Source organism: Eublepharis macularius, chromosome 5, assembly GCF_028583425.1.
Source record: "Eublepharis macularius isolate TG4126 chromosome 5, MPM_Emac_v1.0, whole genome shotgun sequence".
NCBI lineage: Eukaryota > Metazoa > Chordata > Lepidosauria > Squamata > Eublepharidae > Eublepharis > Eublepharis macularius.
The window spans coordinates 101,340,486-101,367,509 of NC_072794.1; the positions used below are offsets into that span (position 1 = coordinate 101,340,486).

Consider the following 27,024-nt stretch of genomic DNA (forward strand, 5'->3'; position numbering starts at 1 on the left):
GCAGCAGGTCCCAGTTCCAATCCCTGTCTGCAGGTCTCCCTCTCTGGTTGACAGAAGCCAACTCCATTGACCTCAGTGTCTGTAAATGATGATCGGCTCCAATGAGCCCTAGACTGGGGCGAGACTGCCTGTTTTCAGTTCCAAGGAAGGTCTTGGATCTGAAGCACAGGATTTTTCACCCGTCAGATCCGACCTAGACGCCGACCCTGACGACAACATAGATCCAGCCCAAGATGAGTGCTCCTTTATGGCAGATGACTTAGCTGCTGGGTTATTGGAGCTTGGTGGACTCCCTTTAGCGGATGACTTAGCTGCCTGGGGGGATCATAGCTCTTTGAATGCCTCCTTGCAGCGGATGACGTAGCTGTCTGAGATCAGAGCTTCCCGAACACCCATCAGTGGCAGAGGTCTTAGCTGCCTCGGGGTTGGAGCTTGTTGGAGGCTCATTAGTGGCAGATGACTTCACTGCCTCGGGGTTGGAGCTTTTTGGATGTCCCCTACTGACAGATGGCTTAGCTGCCTGGGTGTTGGAGCTTGTTGTGCATCCCTTTGCAGCAGTTGACTTTGCTGCTGAGAAATCAGAGCTCAGCATCCATTCCTTCGCAACAGTTGACTAAGCTGCCAGAGTAATGGAGTCTGTCAAAATTATTCCTCAGTGTAGGCCACCTTAGTAACACATCCTGTGTACTTCATGAAAAATGCCCTATGAGGCAATCTGAGGGGCAGCAGTAATAACAAACTAAGTCAAATGAGCCAGGTCAAAACCTTCTCAAAACACATGAGACATAATGAGGAATGAAGATATTCCAAAATTTATTAATTTTCTCTTTAAGTAAAACATTCAATGTTAAAAAATAAAAGAGCTCATGAGTGAGGTTCTTCTCTTTGCGGCAGCTAAGAGAGAACTGTGGGGAAGGGGACACACCTCCCAGATAGTCACATGACTGTTCAGGCGAGAAAATGGGCTGGGACATGACTGGGAGAAGTAGCCCCCTAGTGGACCTTTATGGAAACAATAGAAACTTCTCCAGTTGGCAGGACAGCGCTTGCACAGTCCCTAATGTGGGACTCTACAGAAGAACGAAGATGAACCTTTCTTCTCCCTACTACTAGTCTGCTGACTTTAAAGAAAAAAGTGACTCAGTTTCAACAGCTCTACACTCTTCCATGGGTGTATAGAATCCATTCACCATTCCATCCAAGAGAGAAAACAGGGATCGTGTGTGAGCAAATTATATACACCATGGCATCAAGAAACTTCAACAATTATAGTTGTATGAAGTCTAGTAGGGGCTTGTTTATTGATTTATTATGTGATGTTTTTACTGTTTGATTGGTTTTATTGTTTTTATTGTGAGCTGCCTCATGCAGCTCTGGAGATACAGTGTAAATTTTCTAAATAAACAGGGCAAAGAAAAGTTCCCTTACCTTCATCAGCTGCCAGATCAGTTTCCGAGCTCTCCACATCTTCACTACCTTTCCCATCTGCATGGTCCCGAGATACTTCCTCCTGAGCAGGGACAACAAGCCGCTTGTGCATCACATATAAAGTCTGGATACTTGATCCTTTCATTCTTAGTGGCCTACATCTCCCTCTAGAATTCCTCCCAGGGCAGAAAGACAAATGGATCTTCCTACCTCTTTTTTTGCTGAAGGAGGACAATAGAAGAAATAATGAGGATTGGATGGCACTGGCTTAAAATGCAAGCTACCAATCTCCAAGAATTTCTCCTAGGAAAGAAAGCAGAATACAGGCAGAGAGAGAGAACACTTGGATCATACGTGCTATTTTCTCTTATCCCACCCAAGGAAGCAGTCTTCCCTGTACCTGGATGATCCTGTGCAGGTCAGGGTGTGCCTGGCAAGGCTGGCTGCTCTCGAGTAGTGAGAGGGGGAATGCTGGACAGCAGATCTGGCTGGGCTCTTCGGCTGGGCAAGCAGAGACATGGGAATCTGGCTCACTGAAATCTGTCTCAGCACTGCAGTGTGGATTCAAGAAAAGCCAGGTCAGTCACATATATCCCCATGCACCCATCCTCAGGCACTTTATTCACAAACCCACCCCTCAGCAACATATTCTTCAATTAGAAGCAACACATGTATCATCTACACACACACATCCAAGCTACATTCAATCCAAGCATTCTGATCAACCAGGAACGAATAATAGTTACACACAGATGATACAATATACATACCGATGTATATACATGAGGAAATTTTTTAATGGAAATAACTCTTCTGGAGCTAGACAGAAACCCATGATGCTGCTCACAGAACAGTTTTCAACAGTTGTATGGCCAATTTTTACTATAAATGCATTGGAATCAATTTAGTTTCAGCATGACTGGAAAGTGGTCTAAAACCAGAGGCTGAATTTCCCAGCATGAGGCATTCCTCACCTCCCATCAATATATATATTAAAAATGATTATCCAGTGAAGGCAAGAAGAGTAGAGGGTTGATAGTCATGTACACAACAGACATCAAGCTGCAGATATCAACTTTTCCTTGATCAAAGCAAACCAATTTCAGAGACTAAAAAAACATTTATGGCTCAAAGGAAGAGTACCCAATACACTGTACTGTTATATCAAACTTATCTGTAACTAATTTGATGGACATTTTCAAAAAGCTCCTGTCCTACAGAGTTTAAACTGTAGAAGTTGGTGGATAAACCCCTCAATATGCATTAGGCAAAAGGAGACAGAATAAAGAACTGCTGAAGGGAGCAAAAGAAATGTCAAAGGGAGATGATTTATTGTGAACCAGAATTGATTCATTTGAAATTTGGTGCTGGAAGAGAGTTTTGGGGATACCATGGACAGCCAAAGGACACATAAGTGGGTTCTAGATCAAATGAAGGCTGAATTCTCCCTAGAAACTAAAATGACAAAACTGAGGCTATCGTATTTTGATCACATCACGAGAAGACAAGACTCTCTGGAAAATTCAATAATGCTAGGAAAGTTGAAGGCAGTACGAAAAGAGGAAGACTCAAAATGAGATAGCTTGACTCAGTAAAGGAAGCCACATCCTCCAATTTGCAAGATCTGAGCAAGTCTGTCAATGATTTTCATTCATTTTCATTCATAGAGTCACCATAAGTGGTAAGCAACTTGATGGCACAAGAGAGAGAGATCAACGAGCAGTTTGTGCAGCATTAGTGCGGTTCCACTAAGAGGTTGCATTAGATGGAACTAGTAAATTGCCATGTGCCAACAAGCTACCCGAGGCCTACACTTGTTTCTTGATTATTTTGAAATGTTTTAATGAACTTAATGAATTGAAATTGCTTAATGTGTTTTATTATAATCTAATATATTGATTGTAATTTTTCTTCTTGTTTTATGCACTCATGTAGAGGTGCAAAATAAAGAGTGAAATGCCCCTATAACATCAAGTCTCTGGATCCATTCTCCACTAGTCAAGGTAACAGCTCAGTTATTTGTATGGGTTAAAACACGTAACACACACACACAGTTTGATCTCTCTGTTGAAGCCTACAACAGTTGAGGTGGGGAAAGGTGGAGTATAAATACTTTATAACAATAAACAACACACAACTTCCAAGATGTCTGAACATTAGTCTATCCTCTCTACAGATGCTCCTTTTTTCAAGCTCTGCATATTCAGTCCCTCTCACTCTCCCTCACAGGGCTTTTTGCAAAAGCACGGCTTTCTATTTTCAGTTTCACCAATGGAACCGTCGCCTATCTGCACAAGGGCCCAGAAATGAAGGCTGCAGAGACTCATATAGAAGGCAAGGCTTACTTGTTTTCTGGTGTTTTGGACATCTGTTCTAATTTATGTATGTATGTATGTATGTCATTTATAGTCCGCCTTTCACACCGAGACTCAAGGCAGATTACATAGTGTGAGATTAGTACAATTAGTATCAAGGACATTTCCATACAGTATCAAGGACATTTCCATAAACAATGTCACAGGATTTTACAAAGATATAGCATTAGCAAGGATCCAATACAAAGTTGAAGAATTGCTGAAAAAGAACATAATCAATTCTAGGACTGACATTACAGAACATGAAGCACAGGTAGTATATAGGAGTACATATTCAAAGCAACAAATAATATGCAAGGCAACATAGTGGTGAAGTCTAAGGTCCCTAACTCATTAGCAAAACATCTAAGACCCCCTCCCTACAATACTTCCCTCCTATCTGAGTAAAAAGCCTTTTTGAATAATTCGATTTTGCATTGTTTGCAGAAAGCCAGGAGAGTGGGCGCTCTCCTGACCTCTTCAGGCAGGCCATTCCACAGGGTAGGGACCACCACAGAGAAAGCCCATGTACGGGCTGCTGTTGATTTTGCCCATGTGCAGTCTGGCACCTGCAAGAGACCCTGTTCTCTTGCAGTTTTTGTGCAACCCCCCTTTTTTTAAAAAAAAAAAGCTGGATGCATCATTAGGGCCAGGCAAACACTGCGTAATACCAAAGCAATACCATGATTCATTTCTTGCACCAGGTTCCCAGTGGATGGCGGCCAAAAAGCTGGAAGCAGTAGAAAGCTTGAAATAAGGCAGTGGAGTACATAGACAAGTATCATTACAGCCACCCACCACTTATCACAAAGAGACTGCTATTTGCCCTCAGGTAGGTTGTTTGCACATGGCAAATTACTAGTTATGTTTAATGCAAGCTCAGAGTGGAATATAATGGACTGGATCCATTCCAATCTGATTTCAGGCCTGGTCACAGGTACTGGGGGACTGTCCCTTGGCCTCTGGGTACAGGGTTCCACAAGTTTCTATCTTGTCCCTAATGTTTTCTTACATCTATTTAAAGCTACTAAGAGAGGTCACCAAAATATGGGCTGAGTTGCCACCAATATGCAGACGACACTCAATTCTTTCTCACTCTTCCAGGCTGTGGAAACCATAAGCGGGTGTCTGGAGGCAGGTTTGGGATGGATGAAAGCTAGTAAGATGAAACTTATTACTTCTTGGGGAAGGGATAAATGAGGTTTTACTATATTTATATGTTTTTAATATTTGGAATTGTAAGCACAAAGGGAAGGTGAAATATAAACATTTTACTTAATGTGTGTGTGTGTGTCTGTGTGTAATGTACTGAGCGTGGGATGTACCAGCAAGTGCCTTGTTCAGATCTTGCAAAATGGAGATCATGGCTTCCTTTACTGAGTCAAGTCATTTCATTTTGGGTCTTCCTCTTTTCCTACTGCCTTCCACCTTTTGTAGCATTATTGCCTTTTCCAGTGCGTCCTGTCTTCTCATCATGTGACTAAAGTAAGATAGCTTCAGTTCATTATTTTAGTTTCTACATACAGTAGAATTCAGATTTGATTTGATCAAGAGGCCATTTATTTGTCTTTCTAGTATCTGTAAAATTCTCTTCCAGCACATTTCACATGAATCAATTTTCTTCCTGTCAGCTTGCTTCAATATCCAACTTTCACATCCATACATAGTAATGGGATATACCATAGTATGAATTATCTTGATCTTAGTTGCTGGTGACACATCCTTATCCTTAAGGATCTTTTCTAGTTCCTTCATGGCTCCATTCCAAGTGCCAATCTCCTGATTTCCTGGCTGCAGTTTCCATTTGGTTTAAGATTGAGCCAAGGAACAGAAAATCTTTAACAATTTCAATTTTTTTCATTTTCAACCTTAAACTTTATAATTCTTTGGTAGTCATCAGGGGTGTGTGATTCAGGATTCTGATTCAGAATAAACACCCAAATCAGGCCCAATCTGTAAAGATTCAGAATTTCCGAATCAGCCCCAGCATTGTGGGTCCGATTTGGAAATACAGAATCAAAGCTTTCTGAAGCTATTTGGATCACTTCTGGAAGCTTCAGGCCAAGCTTCCCCACCTGTCAGGTGAAGCAAGCTTAAAGCGCCCCTTTCCGTGTTGCTCACTTGCAAGTGGCACGGAAACGGGTGCTTCCCCAGGCATTGTTTCAGCTGACAGGTGGCGAAGCCCCACCTGTCAGCTGAAACAAGTTTAAAGCGCCCCTCGCTTCCCATGGGGGGATTGCTTCAGCTGACAGGCGGGGAAGCCCTACCTATCAGCTGAGGCAAGTTTTCTGTGCAAACGGCACAGAAACGGGTGCTTCCTGCAGGGCATTGCTTCATCCATAGCTTTTCATGATCCACATAGTCAAAAGCTTTACTGTAATCTAGAAAGCACAGGCTGATTCTCTTCTGAAAGTCTCTGGTATGTTCCACTAACCATCATAAATTTGCAATATGATCTCTAGAGCCTCTTCCTTTTCTGAATCCAACTTGAACATTTGACATTTCTTGTTCCATATACAGTAAGCACCTTTGTTGTAGAATTTTGAGCATCACTTTGCTCGTATGGGAAATTAATGCAATGATCTGATAGTTGCTGCAATCTTTAGCATCTCCTTTTTTCATTACTGGAACATAAATCGAGATTTCCAATTGGTGAGCCATTGTTTTGTTTTCCATATTTTTTGGCATATTCTTGTTAAGATGCTGATGGACTCTGTGTAAGGATCTGCAAAGTGACTTTCCAAAAGACTCCACTGTGGTTAGTAAAGCTTTATTGAAAAGTTGCTAGTATCATGATCTTACTGGATTCTTAGTCAGGAATGAGGTTCAAGCAAGTATCAAAAACTTATCATTCACAGGTAGCATCCCCCGCCCCCCACCTTCCTAGAGGCTGACTAATTCCGCTGGGAAACATCTACGCAGGGGATGACACCCAGGGTTTCAGGGTTATGTGGTCTCCTTTCTCAGAGGCTAGGAGCAAGCTTAGTCTAGGAGAGATAATGTCAGGAACAAATAGATTCACACCCTGTGAGAGTACAGAAACAGCTCACAGCACAGCTTAACTGTAACAGATAATCATAGCATCCAGGTCTAGCCCTCAGGCATACTCATGACACTCCATTTCTGTAATTTAAAATAATTCTATTGATATCCCATCTACTCCAGGTGATTCGTTTCTCCCAATTGTTTTGAGTGCAGCTTTCACTTTACTTTCTAAAACTGCAGGCTCTTCATCAAAAGATTCTTCTTTGAAGGAATCTGTCATCCTTTCATCTCTTCTGTACAGTTCAGTGTATTGTGCCAGTCATTTATTTTGTCCTGATTGTATAGTGCATTTTTGCATTGATCTTTCAGCATCCCTAGCTATGGTTTGAATTTTCCTTTGATATACCTACCCAATGTGCAAAAGGCTTGGACGTCTAGTTAGGGCTATTTGTGCTGCAAGTTGCAGGCTCTGGCTTTCCCACAACATGTGCATATTTTTCTTTTATTCTTTGGGACAGCAAGATTAGGTTTTATGGAGGCAAAACTCAGGTTCTGTTCATGTATCAGAAACTAAAGGGAAGGGCTTGAAGGATTCTCTGTTCATTTTCATGGTCCCAGACACTAGCCCTAACGACCTTTAATTCACCAGGTTCCAATCCACTTTATTCCATAACCCTAATATACTGGAAAAACCTAATTTTCTGCTTTTACAATATAAATAATTGATTCAAACTTAGCAACATGAATAGTTACTACTAAAAAGAGGAATCTTGTATTCCTATGCAAAGAATCTAAGATTTTCAAACATAAACCTCTGACAGTGGGTGACCTTCACCCTTGATGGTTTAGAAACCCCAGAGCTATGCAGATTCTGCATCAACAAATGATACTGTAAGATAATCCATATTTTACAGAATTAAAATAGTATGCATATATTCACTTCTGCAAAATTTATTCTATTCCAGCAAGAGTAAAGAGATTTCAAATGATGCCTCTGATTGATGGAAGTTCTCTTCTGCTCCACTTTGCCTTGTTAGATTTCATCTTGCACTGTTTATGTACATCCTGGGAGGGTTGCCGAATAGCTGTGTGATGCTTCCAGGACGGTGATGCCCAGCTTGGGTTTTAAGGACCTTTTAAGATTGCATTAAAAGAAATTTACAAAGAAGGGAAAGCCCTGATTAAAACTAACAATGGACATACTAGGGAAATATTAATTCAAAGAGGAGTAAAACAGGGATGCCCACTATCTCCAATGCTGTATTAGCTATGGAGCCCTTGGCAGACAGAATTAGGAAGAGTGTTAGAATCAAAGGCTATAAAGTAGGAAAGGAAGATATTAAACTAAATCTATTTGCTGATGATGTATTATTGGTATTAGAAAACCCTTTGGAAGCATTGAGAGAGCTTATAATAATTTTAGAAGATTTCAAATCATACTCAGGATTAAGAATATTAAAAAGTCTGAATTAATGCTTAGCAGGGTCGACCAAAAGGAAATAGGTAAATTAACAGGCATGAAAGTAGGAGCAAAAAAGGCCGAAATACTTGTGAGTGATAATCACAAAAAATATTAAAAATATGGTAGGGGTAAATTTCAAATTAACATGGAAAAAATAGTAAAAAGATTAAAACAATGGGAGAAAAACATTTAAGTATATTGGGGAAGATAAGGGCAGTTAAAATGTTTATAATACCCCAGATGTTATATTTATTTCAGGTACTCCCGGAAGAGATATCTAGGAAGCAATTAATTATGTGGGACCAGGAACTATGTTTGTTGCTGCTGAGTTGGAAAAGAAAAAAAGAGGTATAGTAGCATATGTCAAAAAAGACCTGAAACCAAAATTAGTTTACTCAGCGGAAGATGGCAGAATGTTAATGATTGAGATTACCATTGGAAAAAAGAATCTTCTGCTAGCAATGATATATGCACCAAATGAACACCAAGATAAATTCTACCAGGCTTTAAATGAAATATTGGCAAGATATGATTATATGAATATGTGCTTAATAGGAGATTTTAACGCAGTGTTTGACCATGATTTGGATAGGAAAACATTAAAGAAAAGCAAGAACTTAAAAGGATTGCCTCCAAGATCCTTCCTTAGATTGATAGAAGAATATAAACTGATTGATGCTTGGACAGTAAGAAATCCATCAGCAAGGGATTACACGTTTTACTCAGATGCTCACAAATCTTGGTCCAGAATAGATATGTGTTGGACTTCGGTATCCCTTGTGCAAGAGATTAAGGATGTGGATATACTGCCTAGAACCTATGCTGATCACAATCCTTTGATGGTGAAAATTGCGGAAGTGCCGAAAAAATTTAGATGGAGATTGAATGTCCAGTTACTGAAGAACAAAATTTTTTTACAAGATGTTAAAGAAAAAATGAAACATTACTTTCAACAAAATATAAAACCTGAAACTCATATGAATATTGTGTGGGATGCAAGTAAAGCATATTTTAGAGGACTGGCAATAAGATACGCAGCTAAACGGAAAAGCGAGAAACAACAACGATACAAAGACATTGCGGAAAGTTTGGAGAAGAATGAAAAAGAACTTTAAAAAGAGCCCTCAAATGTAACGTTAAAAGGTAAAATTAAGGCATTACAAAATCAAATAAATTTATTACTGACTGAAGAGATGGCACAAAAGATTAAGTTTGCTAACAAAACCACTTTGAACATGCTAATAAATCAGGGAGGTGGTTGGCGTATAAATTGAGAAAAGAAAAAAAGAAAAGATTTATTTATTTCTTATATGATGAAGAAAGAAAAGACACAAAAAGAAGAGTTAAGGAAAATTGTGGAAACTTTTTATAAGAAATTATATGGTAAGCTGGAAATACCAATTGAAATGCAGAAACAAGATTTGGGAAAACAAGATTTACCAAAGTTATCAGAACAGAAAAGAAAGTGGTTGAATGATCCAATTATGCCATGGAAATAGTGGAAGCTATACAAAAACAAAATAATGGGAAGACTCCAGGCCCAGATGGGCTACCAGCAGAATATTATAAAGCATTAGAAGATACTATCCTCCTACCCTTTAAAAATATGATCTGTACAGCGGTAGAAGAGGTATCCTTGCCGGAATCATGGATGGAAGTAACAATTTCATTAATACATAAAGAAGGAACAGACAGGAGAGAAATTAAGAACTATCGTCCTATATTGTTGCTTAATTGTGACTATAAAATCTTTGCTACAATTTTAGCTACGAGATTGAAAAAAGTACTAATAGATATAATACATCAAGATCAGATGGGATTTCTTCTCAAAAGACAACTGAGAAATAACATCAGAATTGCCTTAAATCTATTGGAATATTATGAACAACATCCAGGGAAGCAGACGGCCATGATATTGGAATTTTTTTATTGAACAGATGAAGGAGATGGAATTTGGAATGGAATTTACAAAAGCGGTTGAAGCCATTTACAAAAAGCAGAAGGCAAAAATAACTATAAATGACGATTATACTGAAAATATAGAGATTGAAAAAGGAGTTAGACAAGGCTGCCCCCTTTCACCATTAATATTTATTTTGATGCTGGAAGTACTGATGAGGAATGTAAGGAGCGATATGGCAATTAAGGGAGCATCCATCAAAGGGCATAAATATAAAGTACAGGCATTCGCAGATGATTTACTATTTATAGTGGAAGAACCTCTAGAATCAATAAAGAAATTAATGGATTGCCTCAAAGAGTATGGTGAGATGGCAGGAATGAAAATTAATTACCAGAAAACTAATGTGATAATGAAGAACATGACAATGCCCCCAAAAATTGAATTCACAGAAGTGACAGGATTTCAACTTGCAACGAAGGTTAAATATTTAGGAGTCTATTTAACAGCTAAATGTAGTTCATTAATGAAAGATAACTATATGAAACTTACAAGAAATTAAAAATGACTTAGAGAAATGGAAAGGATTACAGCTTTCGCTATTGGGAAGAATTGCAACTATTAAAATGAATATATTACTACGGATTTTCTTATATCAAACTATCCCAATTTGTATCATTAAGACTTTCTTTGAAGAACTAAATAAGATAATATCTAAATTTATATGGCAAGGGAAGAAACCAAGGATTAAGCTGAAAAGACTCCAAGATTTCAAAGATAATGCAGGTTTTGCTCTACCGGATTGGAGAATATACTATAAAGCATGTTGCCTGGTGTGGATGAGAGATTGGATTTTGCTAGAAAATCAAAGATTACTTGCCCTAGAAGGGCATGATTTGCAACGAGGTTGGCATGCTTTTCTATGGTATGGGAAAGCTAAAGGGCATAAATGTTTCAAGAATCATTTGATTAGGAAATCCATTATGACTATATGGGAACAAATTGTACCGGAAATTTACAAGAAGGTTCCACAATGAGTTTCACCTTAAGAAGCATTCTCACAACCAAAGACGTTTTCCCTAGATAAAGAGTATTAGATACAGAGACCTTTTAGACTATAAAAGAGTATTAAAATCAAAAGAAGAACTCCAAAGAAAAGGTTTTAATTTAGATTGGTGGGCAAGGGCTCAGATTGAGTACAGATACAACAAAGATAAAAAACTGGGAGGCTTTTACTTAGAACAAAATGCATTTGAAACTTTGCTGTGTAATTCGGATGAGAAACTGATAAAAAAGATGCATGTGTTTTTAATGCAATTGGAAAAAAGAAATGAGGGAGTGGAAGAATATAAAACGAAATGGTCACAAAATTTAGGATATAACTTGGATTTGATGCAATGGAATAAGATATGGAAAGTTAATATTAAAATAACTAAATCAGTTGCTTTTAAAGAGAATCTGTATAAGATGTTTTATAGATGGTACTTGACACCAGACAGGCTAGCTAAAATGTATAAAAATATATCAAGCAAGTGTTGGAAATGTGTGAAACACACAGGAACGTTTTATCATATGTAATGGACATGTAAAGAAGTCCACAAATTCTGGATAATGGTGCATAACCTGTTACAACAAATTTTACAATGTACAATCCCTTTTAAACCTGAGATTTTTTTTTTAATTGTGTACCAGAAGAAATTGGAAAAGATCAGAAATATTTTATAATCCGTGGAGTAACAGCAGCAAGAACTCTATTGGCATCCTTCTGGAAAAGAGCAATAATACCCTGAGAAGAAGAATTGATAGCGAAGATAATGGAAAATTCAGAAACTGACAAACTAACTTCATTAATGAAAGGACAAATAGAAGATTTTGCAGCCACATGGACACCATTTTATGAATGAATAAAAAACAAATATAGTGACTTGAATGTAGTAACTATATGAAGATACTACTGTAATGTATTATTAATAATCACAGTTAATGTTTGATGAAATGTTATGATGAAAGGACATAGATAAGTAGAATTCTAACTCGAGCAGACTCTATGATATATATTGGATATTCCCTCTCTACCTTTTCCCTTGTCCTCCCCTATTCCTATATGAGAAAACTAATAAAAAGCTATTAAAATAATAATTATGTGGGACCAAACAATTAAAAAATGGGTATTTGATTGTAAGGAAGCCAGACTACCAAGAAACGCGATTTACTCACCTAAGGAAGGTGGGGCATTCCACAATTGGAAAGATTTTATGAAGCTTTCCAATTGAGGATGATACTGGAAATTGATGGTAAAAGTTTGGATAAATAGGTGAGATGGGAAGATAATGTAAACAAAGGAGTAGGTAAGTTTGGAGTATTTACAACAAAGGTGAAAAAAGAAATAGAGAATTCAATAGGTCCATAACAGACAGCATTAAAAATTTGGAATAAGAAAAAAGCTACCTGGTTGCCAGTACCTTCAAAATGGAACCCTATTGAATCTTTAAATGAAGCATTTTAAAATTTTGGAAAGGATTTTCGGGAGGAATTAAAGCAGAAGGGTTTATATAGAATGAAAGATTTTTATGATTCACAAGGAAATTTTATTCCAATGCAGGAAGTATTGGAGCGAGTGGGAAACCAGCCTTGGTTAAAGATTATGTGTCTATATAATTTTATGAAACATAGGAGATATAGCAAAATAGTAAATACGGAGGACAACCCATTTGAAAAATTATATAGTATAAAGGATGTCAATAAAAAGGGTATAGCAAGGAAATTATATAATTTAATGAATAAGGATAGAGAATATACGACCAGGTTGATAAAATCTAAATGGGAGAAAGAGCTAAAATTAACAGATCAGAGGACAGATAAATTAATAAAAGATATAAGGGTAATAAAAATGGAAAAATTTTAAGAATTGGAGATGAAAGTAATATTGAAATGGTATAGGACTCCTTCCCAATTATGCTATATGATCAAGGGAATGAAATCGGATTGTTGGCATTGTAATAGAACAAAAGGCTATTATGCTCATTTATGGTGGGAATGCTCTAAAGTAACAGTCTTCTGGCAAATGATATTGGGAAAGATGAAGGAGCTTTGCGATGTTGAGATAAATTTAAATGGGGAGATCCTATTTATGGGCATCTGGGGGAATAATAAAGTACAGGAAAATACAGCACTTGTTAAAAGCCATGATTATAGCTGCCCATGCTGTAATAGCGTATGGATCGAAAGATGCCTCTAAATGGACTTTGGAAAGATGGAATTGGTATCTATCTGAATGGATCCAATCAGACATTTTATCGATATTAAAACAGGATAAGACATGGGAAAATAAGACGTTAACGAAAAGGAAGAAATGGTCTAGATACATAAGATGGGTAAGAGGAGAGACCAACCAAATTATATTAACGAAACTCCAAAGAGTGTGCTCATGGTTAAAGATATAAAGCAGATGATTCTTATGGTCATTCCTCTTGGGTGGGGGGGGGAAGGGGGGAAACAAGCTTGTATCGGATGTATGGATAGTTAAATTTATTCTATATGTATATGTACATGAAGTATAGATTGTATGTGGAGGTAATATTAATGCATACATCAGTACAATAAAAAAAATTAAAAACTTACCAGATTATCTTGCTTTTAAATATATATTGTGGAATTAGAATCATTGCTTTATGCCTTTTTATCTTTTTTAAAAAAATTACTGAACCAATTCCTGATTCTATGAGAAGGGGGGGAAATATGGCCAAATACTAAATGTTTTGCAATCTTGTTGTCCATGTAGACTAAACTTTGATGTCACAAGTTGAATGACTCAATCACTATCTACTGGCCTGAAGACAGAACTGACCTTTATGTAAAGAGCAGACTTTTTGATGTAGCAGGTGAAGAGGAATTAAAGTGCACAATATGGATGTAACAATAAGGGCCAAAGTTGAACCAACTCCAGAAGATGTTATAGACATATTATCTCAAGATTCGAGAAGCAGTTTTGGAAGATAAGAAATTATCAAATCAATTCATCAATTCATGGTATGAAAATAAAAGAGTTCTCTTACAAGGTCAGAGCTTTTGCGGATGACATAATGTTAATAGTAGAGGATCCAACTGAAAATATGCCAAAGGTAATGGAGAAAATAAAAGAGTTTGGAGATTTGGCTGGATTTTACGTGAACAAAAAGAAGTCAAAGATTTTATGTAAGAATATGACTAAACAGAAGCAGCAAGAGCTAATGGAGATAACAGACTGTGAGGTGACTAATAAAGTAAAATATCTTGGCATTGAACTGACTGTGAAAAACATAGATTTGTTCAAAAACAATTACGAGAAACTGTGGATACAAATAGAGAGAGATTTAATAAAATGGAACAAACTGAATTTATCATGGCTGGGAAGAACTGCAGCAGTAAAAATGAACGTCTTACCACGTGTGATGTTCTTGTTGCAAACCATACCAATTATCCGAGACTCCAAACAATTTGATTAATGGCAAAGGAAAATCTCAGATTTTGTGTGGGCAGGCAAGAAACCACGAGTGAAAATGAAGGTTTTACAAGATGCGAAGGAAAGAGGTGGCTTGCAACTGCCCAACATAAGACTGTATCATGAGGCAGTATGTCTTGTATGGTTGAAAGACTGGATAACTTTAAAAAACCGTAAGTTGCTGGTCCTGAAGGGACATAAAAAAATATTTGGATGGCACGCATACATGTGGTATGACAAAGCAAAAGCGGACTCTTTGTTTTTGCATCACTATATTCGGAGAAGCCTCTTCACGGTCTGGAAGAAATACAAGTTGTATATGGAAGATGGAATTCCTTCATGGGTGGTTCCGTATGAAGTAATAGATCCGAGAACTGTCGATAATGAACAGCAATGTCTAACTTACAAGGAGATTACACAAATACAATATTCAAAGCTGAGAATAAAGACAGAAGAAGAATTGTCTCCTTGTTATGGATGGTTCCAGTACAGACAGATCAGAGACCTTTATAATGCGGACTGCCAGAGAGGAGGAATAAGATTGGAAAATTCGGAGTTAGAGGAAGTGATACTACAAGAAGGTAAGAAAGAAATATCCAAGATTTACAAATTACTTTTAAAATGGTTTACGGTGGACGAAACAGTAAAAGTCCAGATGGTGAAGTGGGCAATAAATTTTCATAAAGAAATAACAATGGAAGCATGGGAGTACCTATGGAAAAATACAGTGAAGATTTCAACTTGTACGAACATTAAAGAGAATGTGTATAAAATGATTTACAGATGGTATTTAACGCCAAAGAAAATTGCGCTAGGAAATACTAACATGTCCGACAAGTGCTGGAAATGTAAAAAGCATGAAGGATCATTATATCACATGTGGTGGACATGTGAAGTAGCTAAACAGTACTCGGGAGAAATAATTGAAGCAATAAATGAGATTTACAAATACAAATAAATAAGAACCCAGAATTGTTGCTACTGAACTTGGGAATGGAGGCAGTTCCAATGCAGCACAGAACATTGTTATTTTATATGACAGCAGCAGCAAGACTTTTGTATGCGCAGAAATGGAAGACACAAGAAATACCAACTGTAGAAGACTGGATTTACAAATTGCTGTACATGGCAGAAATGGACAAAATGACAAGGAAACTCAAAGATCTTGACCTAGGACAATATATTGTTGGGAAACAGAATTCAGGAGAAATAATTTGGGCTTTTGCAGAACAAGCGAGATTCTGGATTTCATGGACTTAAAGAGTGTATATTGTCGGTCAACAGGAGACTGACTATCTGAAGGCTCAAGGGGACTTTGATCCAGGAGGCCTGTTCTGACAAGATGATCCAATGACTATATGGCTCTGAGGAAGGTGACCAAACTCTACAATCAAATTAGGCATATATTTTAGAAGGAAATATTAAGAAAAGGAACGCAAACAGAGACTGAGGGGGAGATTTATAATAAAATTAACAGGCTGAGCAAAACATTGGAAATAAAATGTTCAGGGGTCTTCTTCTGTGATTATTATTAAATATCATATCCAGAAGCATTAGAGTGGTGATGGAGAAGTAAACTTACCTTGAAGTGTATATATTTTGATATCTCTAAGTATGGTGATTTATACAATTAGATACTAATTGGATTATTATTTTGCTTTAAATGACTATAAGGTTTTTTGGATGTTAATAATGAAATAACGAGCACAAATGGAGATTGAGGGAAGTGATTCATTTTAAGGACTATATATTTTATTTAATATTCTAACAGTCAAATAAAATATTTAAATTAAGAAGCTATTAAACTTTATTTAGAAGCATTATAGAGATGATGGAGGGGAAAATTTACTTTGAAGTTTATATATTCTGGTATTTTTAACCATTATGATTTATTTAATTAGATATCAATCGGTTCTCTCAGTCTTATCCCTTTTATTATTGCTCTTTTGTATGTCTTTTCCTTTTGTGTGTTTGGATGAAATTTTTCCATATATATAATAATAATAATTATATAAATAGTTAAAATTTAAATAGTCAAACTAACAAACTAAATAAACTAATAAATTAACACACCAAAGACTTTTCTTTTTCATAGGTTGAATATAATGCTGAATATAAAATGTTTAAGTAGAGGTGTAAAAGTATGATATTCAGTTTTAATATATTCAGTATAAGGTTCTATGTACTTTCTATAGTTTTTTTAACTTCTATTTCTAAATAAAAAATTTAAAAAACAAGCTATCATATCCTTTAATATAGAGAGGACTTGCTGGAGCACTTTCCTGCTGAAGGCAGTGTTCATAGATGTATTAGTGCACACTTTGTAATGGCAGACAAAAGATGAGATTGAGGTTCATATGGCGGCTTTAAAAATTTCCTCCAAAAATGCTCAAGTACTAAAGGATGCTGATGTGGCAGATGACTAATGGAATAGGCTGCCAGTCTGTTAGATGCCAGTAAACACTGGACCTTTTAGGCTACTGATATGCAGACCTTGGTCCATCTGGCCAGAGTAGCTTTTGAGACATTGTTACCCACTGCTGAGGGCTGACAAAACAAGAAAAGGAAGTCTATTTTTGTCAATTCTGCTGTATGTTTATGTAGATATGAAGACCTCTGTGGACATCTAACATGCTACCCACGTATCCCTGGGATGGTAATACCACTTCCTGGCAACTCTGGAAGACTGTGTTGGGTCTATGTGCATAACTATCCCATTATGGTGGAATGAAAACCGTTCTTTTCAGATGGACAAGGCACTGCGTTCTAAAATGCATATGGCCACTTAACAGGTAATAAAGCTACCTTGAGGGACAGATAGTGTAAATAGGGATGTGCGCTTCGGGTATCCGTTTCGGGTTTTTTACCTGAATCAGGCCTGATTTGGAAAGATTCAGTATTTCTGAATCAAATACTGAAGCAACGCTTTCCGAATCGGATCGCTTCAGAAAGTTTCGGGGCAGCCGGGAGCAGTACTTTGCTGGTTGTTTGCGTTTGCAAACAGCCGGCAAAGTTCTGAAGCTAAATCAAGCTTCCCACGGTTTCTCAGGAGAGGGGGAGAAGGAATGAGTGACTCACTACAACCTCCTCCTTACCCCTCCCATCTTGTAAAAAAAGGTGGGAAGCTTGAATTTGCTTCAGAACTTTGCTGGCTGTTTGCAATGCAATGCAATGCAAGCAGCCAGCAAGGTCTGCAGAGATCCCTGCCTAATTTACAGGATGGGAGGGGTGAGGAGGGGTGAGTTCGGGGGGAGGAGGGAGGTAGATCAGGGAAGGAAGGGGGGAGTTAGGAGTGTCCAATACCACTGCTGCATCCTCCTTCCAGCCAATGGATTCTCTGGAAGGAGATGCAGCAGGGGATTTAATTTAGAGGCTGGCCTTTGGGCCAGCTTCCATTCTGTTCCTGGCCTAGAGAGACTCCCAATGCTGCTGGTAGAGGCTCTCTGTCTCCATTTTGTTGCCCTGCTGGAGGACTTCACTGAGGAGAAGGAGACTTCACCTGGAGGATTCTTGCCTGCCTGCCTGCCTGACCATGGCTGGACTGCAGGACTGGTGAGAGAGTCAGTGACTCACAGGGTTTTCTCTGGGGGGGATTTTTTTTGGTTGTCTGAGCAGGTGAGGGAAGGGGGGATTGTTTTTTAAAAGTTAATTTAAATTAATCTTTATTTTGGGGGGAGGGATTCTTGCATCTTTGTGTGTGTGTGTGTGTGTGTGTGTGTGTGTGTGTGTGTGTGTGTGTGAAAGAGAGAGGGGGGGCTTTGTTAAGTAGCTTCTGGCTGAGGCATTTGTTTGGGGGTGGAAGCTGGTCTTTATTTAAAGGTTAAAAGTTTAGTTGTTTTTATTTTCCAGTTGCTGTTGAGGGGAGGGGTGAAAGGTTTAAAGGATTAGGGGCTTGACTGATTTCAAAAGTTTGCTATTGGGAGTTTGAGGTTTTATTTCTGCTTTTGGTGGGGGGGGATTGTTCCTGTTTAGTGTGTTTTAAAAGTTTGCTGTTGGGAGAGTTTGAGTTTTGTTCCAGCTGTTGGTGGGAGGTGGGAACAGATACTGTTTCAAGAGAGAGAGAGAGAGAGAGAGAGAGAGAGAGAGAGAGAGAGAGAGAGAGAGAGAGAGAGAGAGAGAGTGTAGGAGTTGTAGGTAGGGTTCAGGTGGGGGCTTGCTTGTGGGTTCAGATTTGATTTGCTGTGTGTTTAAGTGGTTGGGCCTAAGTTTTTAATTTCAATTTAATTTGGTTATTATTGCTTCTTTGCTCTGTGTGTGTGTGTGTGTGTGTCTGATTGTTGGGGAGTTGTGGTTGTGATTAAGAGGGGTCTTGCTTGGGGGTTATGGTTTAAATTGCTGTGTTTAAGTGGCTGAGCCTGAGTTTTTAATTTCAATTTAATTTGGTTATTGCTTCTTGTGTGTGTGTGTGTGTGTGTGTGTTGGGGTAGGGTCTTTGCCATTTTCAGAGGGTAGACTTTCTTGGGGGGGTTGCTTTGCTTTGCTGTGATTAATTGGGGGGGCTGAGTTTGTTAAATTGGTTTTAATTTTTTTTTTTGCTTCTTTGCCAGATTTCTGCAGGATGTGTGGGTGGGAGTGGGACTAAGAGTAGGCGAGCTTTCTTGGGGGGCGCTTTCCTGGGGTTTTGATTTGCGTTACTGAGATTAATTGGGGGGGCTGAGTTTGTTAAGTTAGTTTTAAATATTTTTTTATTTTTTGCTGCAGTTGGTGTTATTTATTGGAATAGTTGGTGTTGGTGTTTGTTGTTTACAGTTGTTACAGTTGGTTGTTTACAGTTACAGTTTGTTCTTTACATTTACAGTTGGTTGTTATTTAACCTCTGTTGGTAGAGGTTGCTGGTGCTCTTTGTAGTTATAGCTGTGTTTGGTTAGCATACTTTGGGTTTCCAAGAACGGTTCTACTTAGTTTTAAATAGTGTTTTAGAAGGTAGGCTAGTTGTAGGCCTTCACTGAACATTTGCCCTCTGAACTAAATTGACAGGGAACCAAGGGTAGTTCTCTCCATTAAATAAGATTCAGTAGGAAAAGAGTTAGTTAGAGTCAGGTTCTGTTCAAATTATATATATATATATATATATATATATATATATATATATATATATTCATACAAATAGGCTGCCCATTAGTAGTACCCCCTTAAGTAGGGGTTCCCTGCCCATCTCTGGCACCCTTGGAGCCAGGCCGGGCACGTTTTTTCTAATAGGCTTTCCTTTATATTGGGGTTTAGGGCCAGCTCAATTCCTGAAGAGGAATTCAGCTGTTTGGTAGGTTTAGGTTCCCCAAAATAAATAGGGTCATTTAAAAAGATATTTAACTGACCATCTCCAGTAGTAATAGAGCCACAAGAAACTTAGCCTTAGAAATAGGTAGATAGGTTTTGAAACTAAATTGTAAATTTGGGGTTTTCTTTATAAAAACTTAACAACAGGTAATTAGTGTAAGTTCAAGAAGGGGACTAGAATAAATATTTAAAAAAAGAATATTTTTTTAAAAAGAAGGGGACAGAATGACTGATAGGAAACCTGAGAGGGGCCCCAGGGGAAAGGCCCGTGGTAAGTCTGGAGGAGGGGAGGGGAGTGCTGTGGCTATCCCCCCATCTGAGCGAAGGAGGCTCTCCTCTGCACTCCTGCCATTCACCAGCCCACCTTCTGGTGACAGGAAGAGGGTTCACAAAGCCCTCTTTCCTGAGGCAGCTGCTAGAGGGCCACCCCCAACCCAGGTGTCTGAGGCAGTGGCTGGCATTGGGCGGGGGCCTGCTGCTGAGGCTCTATCTCCTCCAGCAGTTAAGACCCAGCTGTTGGAGGAGGGGCAGCATGTGGTGTCCTGGGATGGACGTGGGGCACGTGACTTTTCCGTCCTTCACGCTCACCCCAGGGACCTGTCGGATGTTTTAGGAACCACAGGAGGAACCCCCTGCTGGGCGGTCCTCCCGTTTTCTCTGAGGCCAGCAGCAGGCCTCTCACGGCTGTGCAGGAGAGGGTGCTAGAGGAAGAGACTGCGGTGGAAGAGCCCACATCTCTGCCCCTTCATCCTTATCCATCTCCAACTGCCCAGCCAAGAGTGAAACATGGTGTGTCTGCCCTGAGCACCTCACAGGAGATGTCTCCTGGGGGGCCTGTAAGCACCTCCGCTGTGCAGCATGGGACCCCATTCCCTCCGATATCTGGAGTCACTTCCAGAGAACGGAGGACCCCCGTTTTGCGCAGTGCCAGCATTGTAGGCAACCGATCAGTCACGGGAGGGATGTGAAACATCTCTCCACATCTGGAATGCAGAACCACCTGAAGAGGCAACACCAGGTGGTGCTTCTTCGGGGGGAGAGTTCAAGTGGCACCACATGGCTGCCAGCTAGCCAGAAGGTGCTCTCCCCTCACAGGTTCCTGTAAGGCAGGGATGCCAAGCCTTTCTGATGGAGATGCCTGGTATGCAGGGCGCTAGTGTGCCCAGAGGGGGGATCCAGAAGGTGAGCCGGCGCATCACATACCACATCATCAATATGATAGCAGTAGATGGTCAGCCGTTCTCCTTAGTTGACCACTTCGGCTTCCAGGGGCTGCTCCGTGATGCCTATCCCTGGTACACGATCCCTGCTCGCACAACGTTGAGCAGGACCGTGGTGCCCTCGTTTTACAGGGCTGCCAGGGACCATGTGAAGGCACAGTTGTCCCGTGCTGCTGGGAGAACTGTGCACTTCACATCTGACATCTGGACCTGCTCTAGTGTGCAGTATACGTACTTCTTGCTTACTGCTCACTGGTGGCAACTCAAGGACCTTCAAGGTGCAGGTGAGGTGTCCAGTGTTAGACAGGGACGGATGGGAGACTGCGGGCCGGCTACCACAAGGCCTTGCTCCACATCAAGGTTCTCGACGTGTCGCACACGGCGGAGAACATCATGACCACCTTGAGGAGGGAGTTGGATGGCTGGATAGGCGACGGCATCGTCACCATGGGATTCATGGTGATGGATGGTGGCCAGAACATGAGGGCAGTGGTGTGGCAGGTGAGCCACGAGCACATTTACTGTGTGGCTCACAAACTTCACCTAGTGGTGAAAGCTGTGCTTGGGGTGGGCTCTTCCCCGGAACCTCAGGACACTGCAACTCATGACCTCCAGTATCACCTGCAGAAATGTCAGAGAAAAAGCGAGTAGAAAAAGCGGGGGGGGGGGGCAGGGGCGTGGTTTATAAATGTAGTGCTGCTGTTGTTGTATGCTGTCTCCCACCCTCATCCCAGGAACTCCAAGAAATAAAGTGTTTTTACAAGTAACTGTGTGTGTGTTTATGATTCTCTGATGTGAGGATTGTTGTGGTACTACTGTCTAGGAGACTGTTGTGATATGTTGTGATGTGCCTTCCATGCTGTGTAACTTAAAGCCAAGAAATAAAGTGTTTTTGCAAGTAACTGTGTGTGTGTGTGTTTGTGATTCTCTGATGTAGTTGTGGTACTACTGTCTAGGAGACTATTGTGATGTAACACTAGTGTCATGTGCGTTTAATGCTGTAACTTAAAGCTAAAAAATAAAAAAAATTGAGCTTGATTCAGTGTGTGTTTGTGTGTTATTCTCTGGTGAGAAGGTTAGTTCCCATGATAGGGAACAATGGAGAGTGGCCGGCCGGCCTGCTTTGGGGGTGGTGGAGAACTTGGGAGTGCGTGTCTGTGGTTCATGTGTGCTTTCCCAGGGACAAGCTTGCACTCAGGAGTGTGCCCACCACTGTGGCACCACTGGCCTGTGCATAATTGCCCTGGGAAAGACAGTTTAAAAGTTCTCATCATTGAGAACAATGGGGAGTGGCTGGCCAGCCTAATCTGGGGGAGGGGGGCGGAATTTGGGGGTGCGTGTCTTTGGATCTATGGATCTGTTGGGGAGTAGATTGAAAGGGGGATTATGCCTGTGGCCATGGATGCAACATTCCATGTGTTCCTGCTGTAGGAAACTGTATTTTCCTATAACAGGAACCAATGGAGAGTAGCTGGCCAGTTACTGCAGGGGTGGTTAGAATTTTTTTGGAGGGGAGGTGTGGTTCTGAGGGGCTGCTTGGGGTGTGTAGTAGCCATTGGCAGCCACAATCCATGTGTTTCTGCTGTGTGAGAGTCTTCCCTACAGTGGAAATAAAATGGTGTGGTGGGAGAACCACCTTTGGGGGGCCATAACATGGCCCCCCCAAAATGCAATCTCCCTGAAACTTGGGGGAGGGTGGGAGAAGAGGTAGGAGCAGGCCCCCTGAAAATTGGGTGCATTTTGCTTGCAAAATGTCACCCCAAGCCACCTCGAAAGCCCCTTTGTTTTTCCCCATAGAGTGGAGAATAGGGGCACCTTCTTTGGGATGCCATAACATGGCCCCCCAAAAGTGCAATCTCCCTGAAACTTGGGGGAGGGTGGGAGGAGAGGTAGGAGCAGGTCCCTGAAAATTGGGTGCATTTTGTTTGCAAAATGCCATCCCAAGCCACCTAGAAAGCCTCCTTGTTTTTCCCCATAGGGAATAATGGAGAGTGGAGGAGGATATGGGCACGTTCTTTGGGGGGCCATAACATGGCCCCTGAAGTCCAATCATTCTGAAACTTGGGGGATCGTTAGAGAAGAGTTAGGAAAAGGTTTGGTTTGATTCATAAAGAAAATGGTCCCCGCAGGCTCCCGCAAAGCCAGGAGCACGTTCCCCATTGAAAATAATGGCCAAAACTTTACGAAGCAAACCTGAATATTTCTGAATCGGGTATTCTGAATTGGATTGTCGCTTCGGAATTCCCTTTATTCCGAATTCCCCCCCCCCCCATTCAGGTAATCCGAATTGGGAAATCCGAATCATCCTGGCCCTGCACACCCCCAAGTGTAAATAGCTGACACTCAATGGTTTAAAAGGTGCTTTGGTTAGTACTTTTGGAACTTTATGAAGATCCCTCCCGTGGATATGTAGCAGGCTGACAAGAGATGTTCCAAATAAAAAGCATTTGATGTGTGAATGAGCAAGCAGAGACTTTAATTCTCTGAATGTGAGAATGGATGAGAAGGCTAAGACCTGATGCCTGAGACTTTAGTTCAAACCAAATTGGAGAAACTTCCTTGCTCTCTGCTGAGTATGGTGTAAAGCTCTTGCAGCTATCCCACTATGTGAATGGTGTCCAGGTCATCTTTTCAGTATTTAACAACAACAGCAACTGTGCTTTCATACCATTCTTCTAGACAGATTAGTGACCCACTCAGAGTAGTGAACAAAGTCAGTGTTTTTATTATTCCCACAATACAGATGGGAAATTACAGCTGAGAGGAGTGGCTTACCCAAGGGCACCTGCTGAGCTCATGGCAGTAGTGGGATTCAAACCAGCAGAGTGCTGATTTGCAGCCTATCTATTTAACCACCATGCTACAGCCACTCTTGACAGCAGCTGTATTTGCCATTTAATCTCTCACTAGAGAAGCCAAACTATACTGATTGTTAGGAGGAATATCAGGTACGTAGCAGTTTGTGGGCCATGGGGTTCAGCCATAGGATTTGGCTGGCCAGTTGAGCTAGATCTGAAAACCAAGACCTGCAAAGCCAGCAATGATCTACTATGAGGACCTGCATCTTCATGTGTCTCAGGATGCTTACCAGCAGTGGTGTACAAGATGCATAGAACAGATTTGATGGGCTAATCTTGAATAAGGATGCCACCTCCTTCTAAAGCAAAACAGAAATGGAACCTGGAAACCTTACAGTTCACAGGAGAGACGAACAAGGCTATGAAACGATGGCCAAGCCTCCTCTGGATTGCACAATATGCCTTGGGGTTCAGTGCCAGTTCTGCAAAGTGCAGATCTTGTTTGCTGGGTCAGACAGTCCTGGAGCTGATAATAACGCTGATATGCAGTTATGTGATGAATGTTAGATCAGTGTCTGCTTGGTTGCTGTGAATGCAATGGCCAATACTATATATTAAAGTGGCGATGAGTTGGCCCTATGGCTGCTGATGCATTGTTGCTAAAGTTTTCAAAACCAAAGAGTCTGTGTAAATCCCAAATTCTAACTCCACTATCTAAGGCTTTTGCAACCCTTCCCAATGCCACTCCTGTACCTCTGACTTCAGTATGCTCTCCCATTTTTTCATCCAAAGGCTTAAACATGCTGAGTGGCCCCTAAAGCTATGTCTCCACTTGGTACATCCCCAGGGCTATAGAATGGGGTCCTGCTAGCTGTATAAAACTGGACTTTGGAAATTCAGTGATATCTATGAGGTATGCAGAAAGGTGTGATCCAAGGCAAAGTCACTCATTAGGCAGCAACTGAATCCAGAAAAAACAGAAAAGATCTTTATAAGGAAAATTGTACCTAGCATTGCCGGGGCATTCTATTCTTTCTGATCTATTTGTGTTTCTATGGAAACAGCAATCTTACCTGGAGACAGAGACTAGCACACCCCGCACTTGAGAAGTTTGCACTGTTTCTCTTTCTAATCTGGTGGGCAGGTGATGGTGGCGCTCACAGAAGGAGCGCACATGGTTGCACAGGGTAAGTAGGAAGCTTGTAATGTCTATCTCTTGAAGAAGCTCCTCACAATAATCCACAGCTATTAGTAAGTCAGGGCAGCTGATGCTGTGACCCTGTTGCAGGCTCCGGAACAGCCCTGAAGAAAAGAGAATTAAAACACTAAGCAGCCATGCAAAGGTGCCTAAGACAGTCAACATGTTAAGAGGCATGGATGACAAACATAAAAGACAGGACTCTAGCTTACTAGCTGAATGCCAGTTTCTGTGCTAGGCTCACTATAAACATGAGAGTACCAGTTTGTCACAGCCACATGGCAGTGCCTATCCCCTCTCTTGGCCTTTCAGAAGAAAGCCCAACTTAGTATGGTAGCAAACCAGAAAAGCTGGGTGTGACATCTCCTCTCCCTAACACATGGCAGGGTACCTCTATTTCTTACCTTTCACATAGCACTGGTGGGAATGTTCTTGCAGCAAGGTGCAGTAACTCACCAATTCCTTGTGCTTAGGATCTAGCCAGGGAGCACTGGTGGGGCGCTCCACAGATTGGCTTCTGAAAGACAGACATGTTCAACAACTTGATAAAAGCTAGGCCTCAGTTCCTTTGGCTGTTCAGCCTGTCACTGAGTTCTCCTTTCTGTTCTCTCATCCTAATCTTGTTATAGCTTGGGGAGCAATTCCAGCACTCAACCTACTATGTACCGCTGCTGTAGCATAGTGGTTAAATGGCTGGGTTGTGAATCAGCATTCTGCTGGTTCTGCTCCCACTACTGCCATGAGCTCTGCAGGTTGCCTTGGGTAAACCACTACTCTCAGCCCCAGCTCTCCAGCTGTATTGGAGGGTTAATAACAACACTGACTTTGTTCACCACTCTTGAGCAGGCACTAATCTGTTCAGAAGGGCAGTGCATAAACAGTTATTATGATGATGATGATGATTGGCCTGTATGCACTCATGCAAAATTGCTGGGCACAGAGAAGCGATGGCAGTAACCTCAATACCTAAAAGATAGTATTGGAATGGTATCAAGGACCAAGGGATGGTACTATGGAGCAAGATTAGCCCAATATATACAGAGGAGCAGCTGAGCTTCCTTTGGCCTTGCAGTAGGATCTCACCTAAAAAAGATATCCCGCAGAGGCTTATCTGGCTTGGGAGTGATCATCTGCTCCCGTAGCAACTCCAAGGAGCAGCTGTAGACATAAACAGGGCAGCGGACTCGGCAGCTCTCACTTATGTCAGGCTGAGACACCTGGCGGCTGAAGGAGATACGTGCTTCTCTTCTCGGTGCAGCATCTGGATCTCCAATCTCATGGCCAGTTTCTGTAGATGAGATACCCCTTGGGGAATAAGCAGGCCTCTCATACTTGGAGAACACCTGGTACAACACACCATAACTTTGAGCACTGCTTCAGAGTAATGTTGCTTTCATGTGCCCTTTTTCCAAGCCCCAAGCGCAGTACTTTACTGTGCTCCCCCTGCTATTATGCACCATAAACCAACTCCATTGGTTTACAAACATATGGAGATGTCATCCTATCCATCTTCGCTGAACAGTCCTGCTCTATCAGGCTGTCAGAGTCTCAACTACCTTGTCATGATAACACTGATAAGGAGAGGGAGTAGATAGCATTAGGGTCCATTGTTCAGATTTCTATTTCAACATGAAGCTCATGGAATGACCTTGGGCAAGCTGGTATTTCCCAGGTCTATTGTGAAGACAGATAACTGAGATAACAATTGTAAAACAATAACTACATATTTTATGCTAAAAAAGAAATTATGCTATACTGCAGCAAGGTAGGGAAAATGATGTTTTGAAAAGGAGTTAAGCCAAGAAAAGTATTCTTGAGTATGAACACACAAAATACAAATCAAACATTTTTTAAAAAAATCCTGTAATAAGGTACTGAGGACACATTAAACTTTAGATTCAAATAATTCATTTTATACCAAC

At 40.6% G+C, this 27,024-nt stretch overlaps 1 protein-coding gene across 2 annotated transcripts in view; it reads right to left on the reverse strand.

Moving 5' to 3' along the window:
• SZT2 (SZT2 subunit of KICSTOR complex) overlaps positions 1 to 27,024 on the reverse strand; it is a 116,839-nt gene that overhangs the window by 50,165 nt on the left and 39,650 nt on the right. For both annotated transcript variants that reach the window (XM_054982041.1, XM_054982040.1), the window contains exons 26-31: positions 26,186 to 26,390; positions 25,507 to 25,619; positions 24,978 to 25,206; positions 1,829 to 1,979; positions 1,639 to 1,731; positions 1,429 to 1,510 (exon numbers count right to left, since the gene is read on the reverse strand). In XM_054982041.1, the coding sequence (XP_054838016.1) occupies positions 1,429 to 1,510; positions 1,639 to 1,731; positions 1,829 to 1,979; positions 24,978 to 25,206; positions 25,507 to 25,619; positions 26,186 to 26,390 (873 nt within the window). The remainder of the gene's footprint in view (positions 1 to 1,428; positions 1,511 to 1,638; positions 1,732 to 1,828; positions 1,980 to 24,977; positions 25,207 to 25,506; positions 25,620 to 26,185; positions 26,391 to 27,024) is intronic.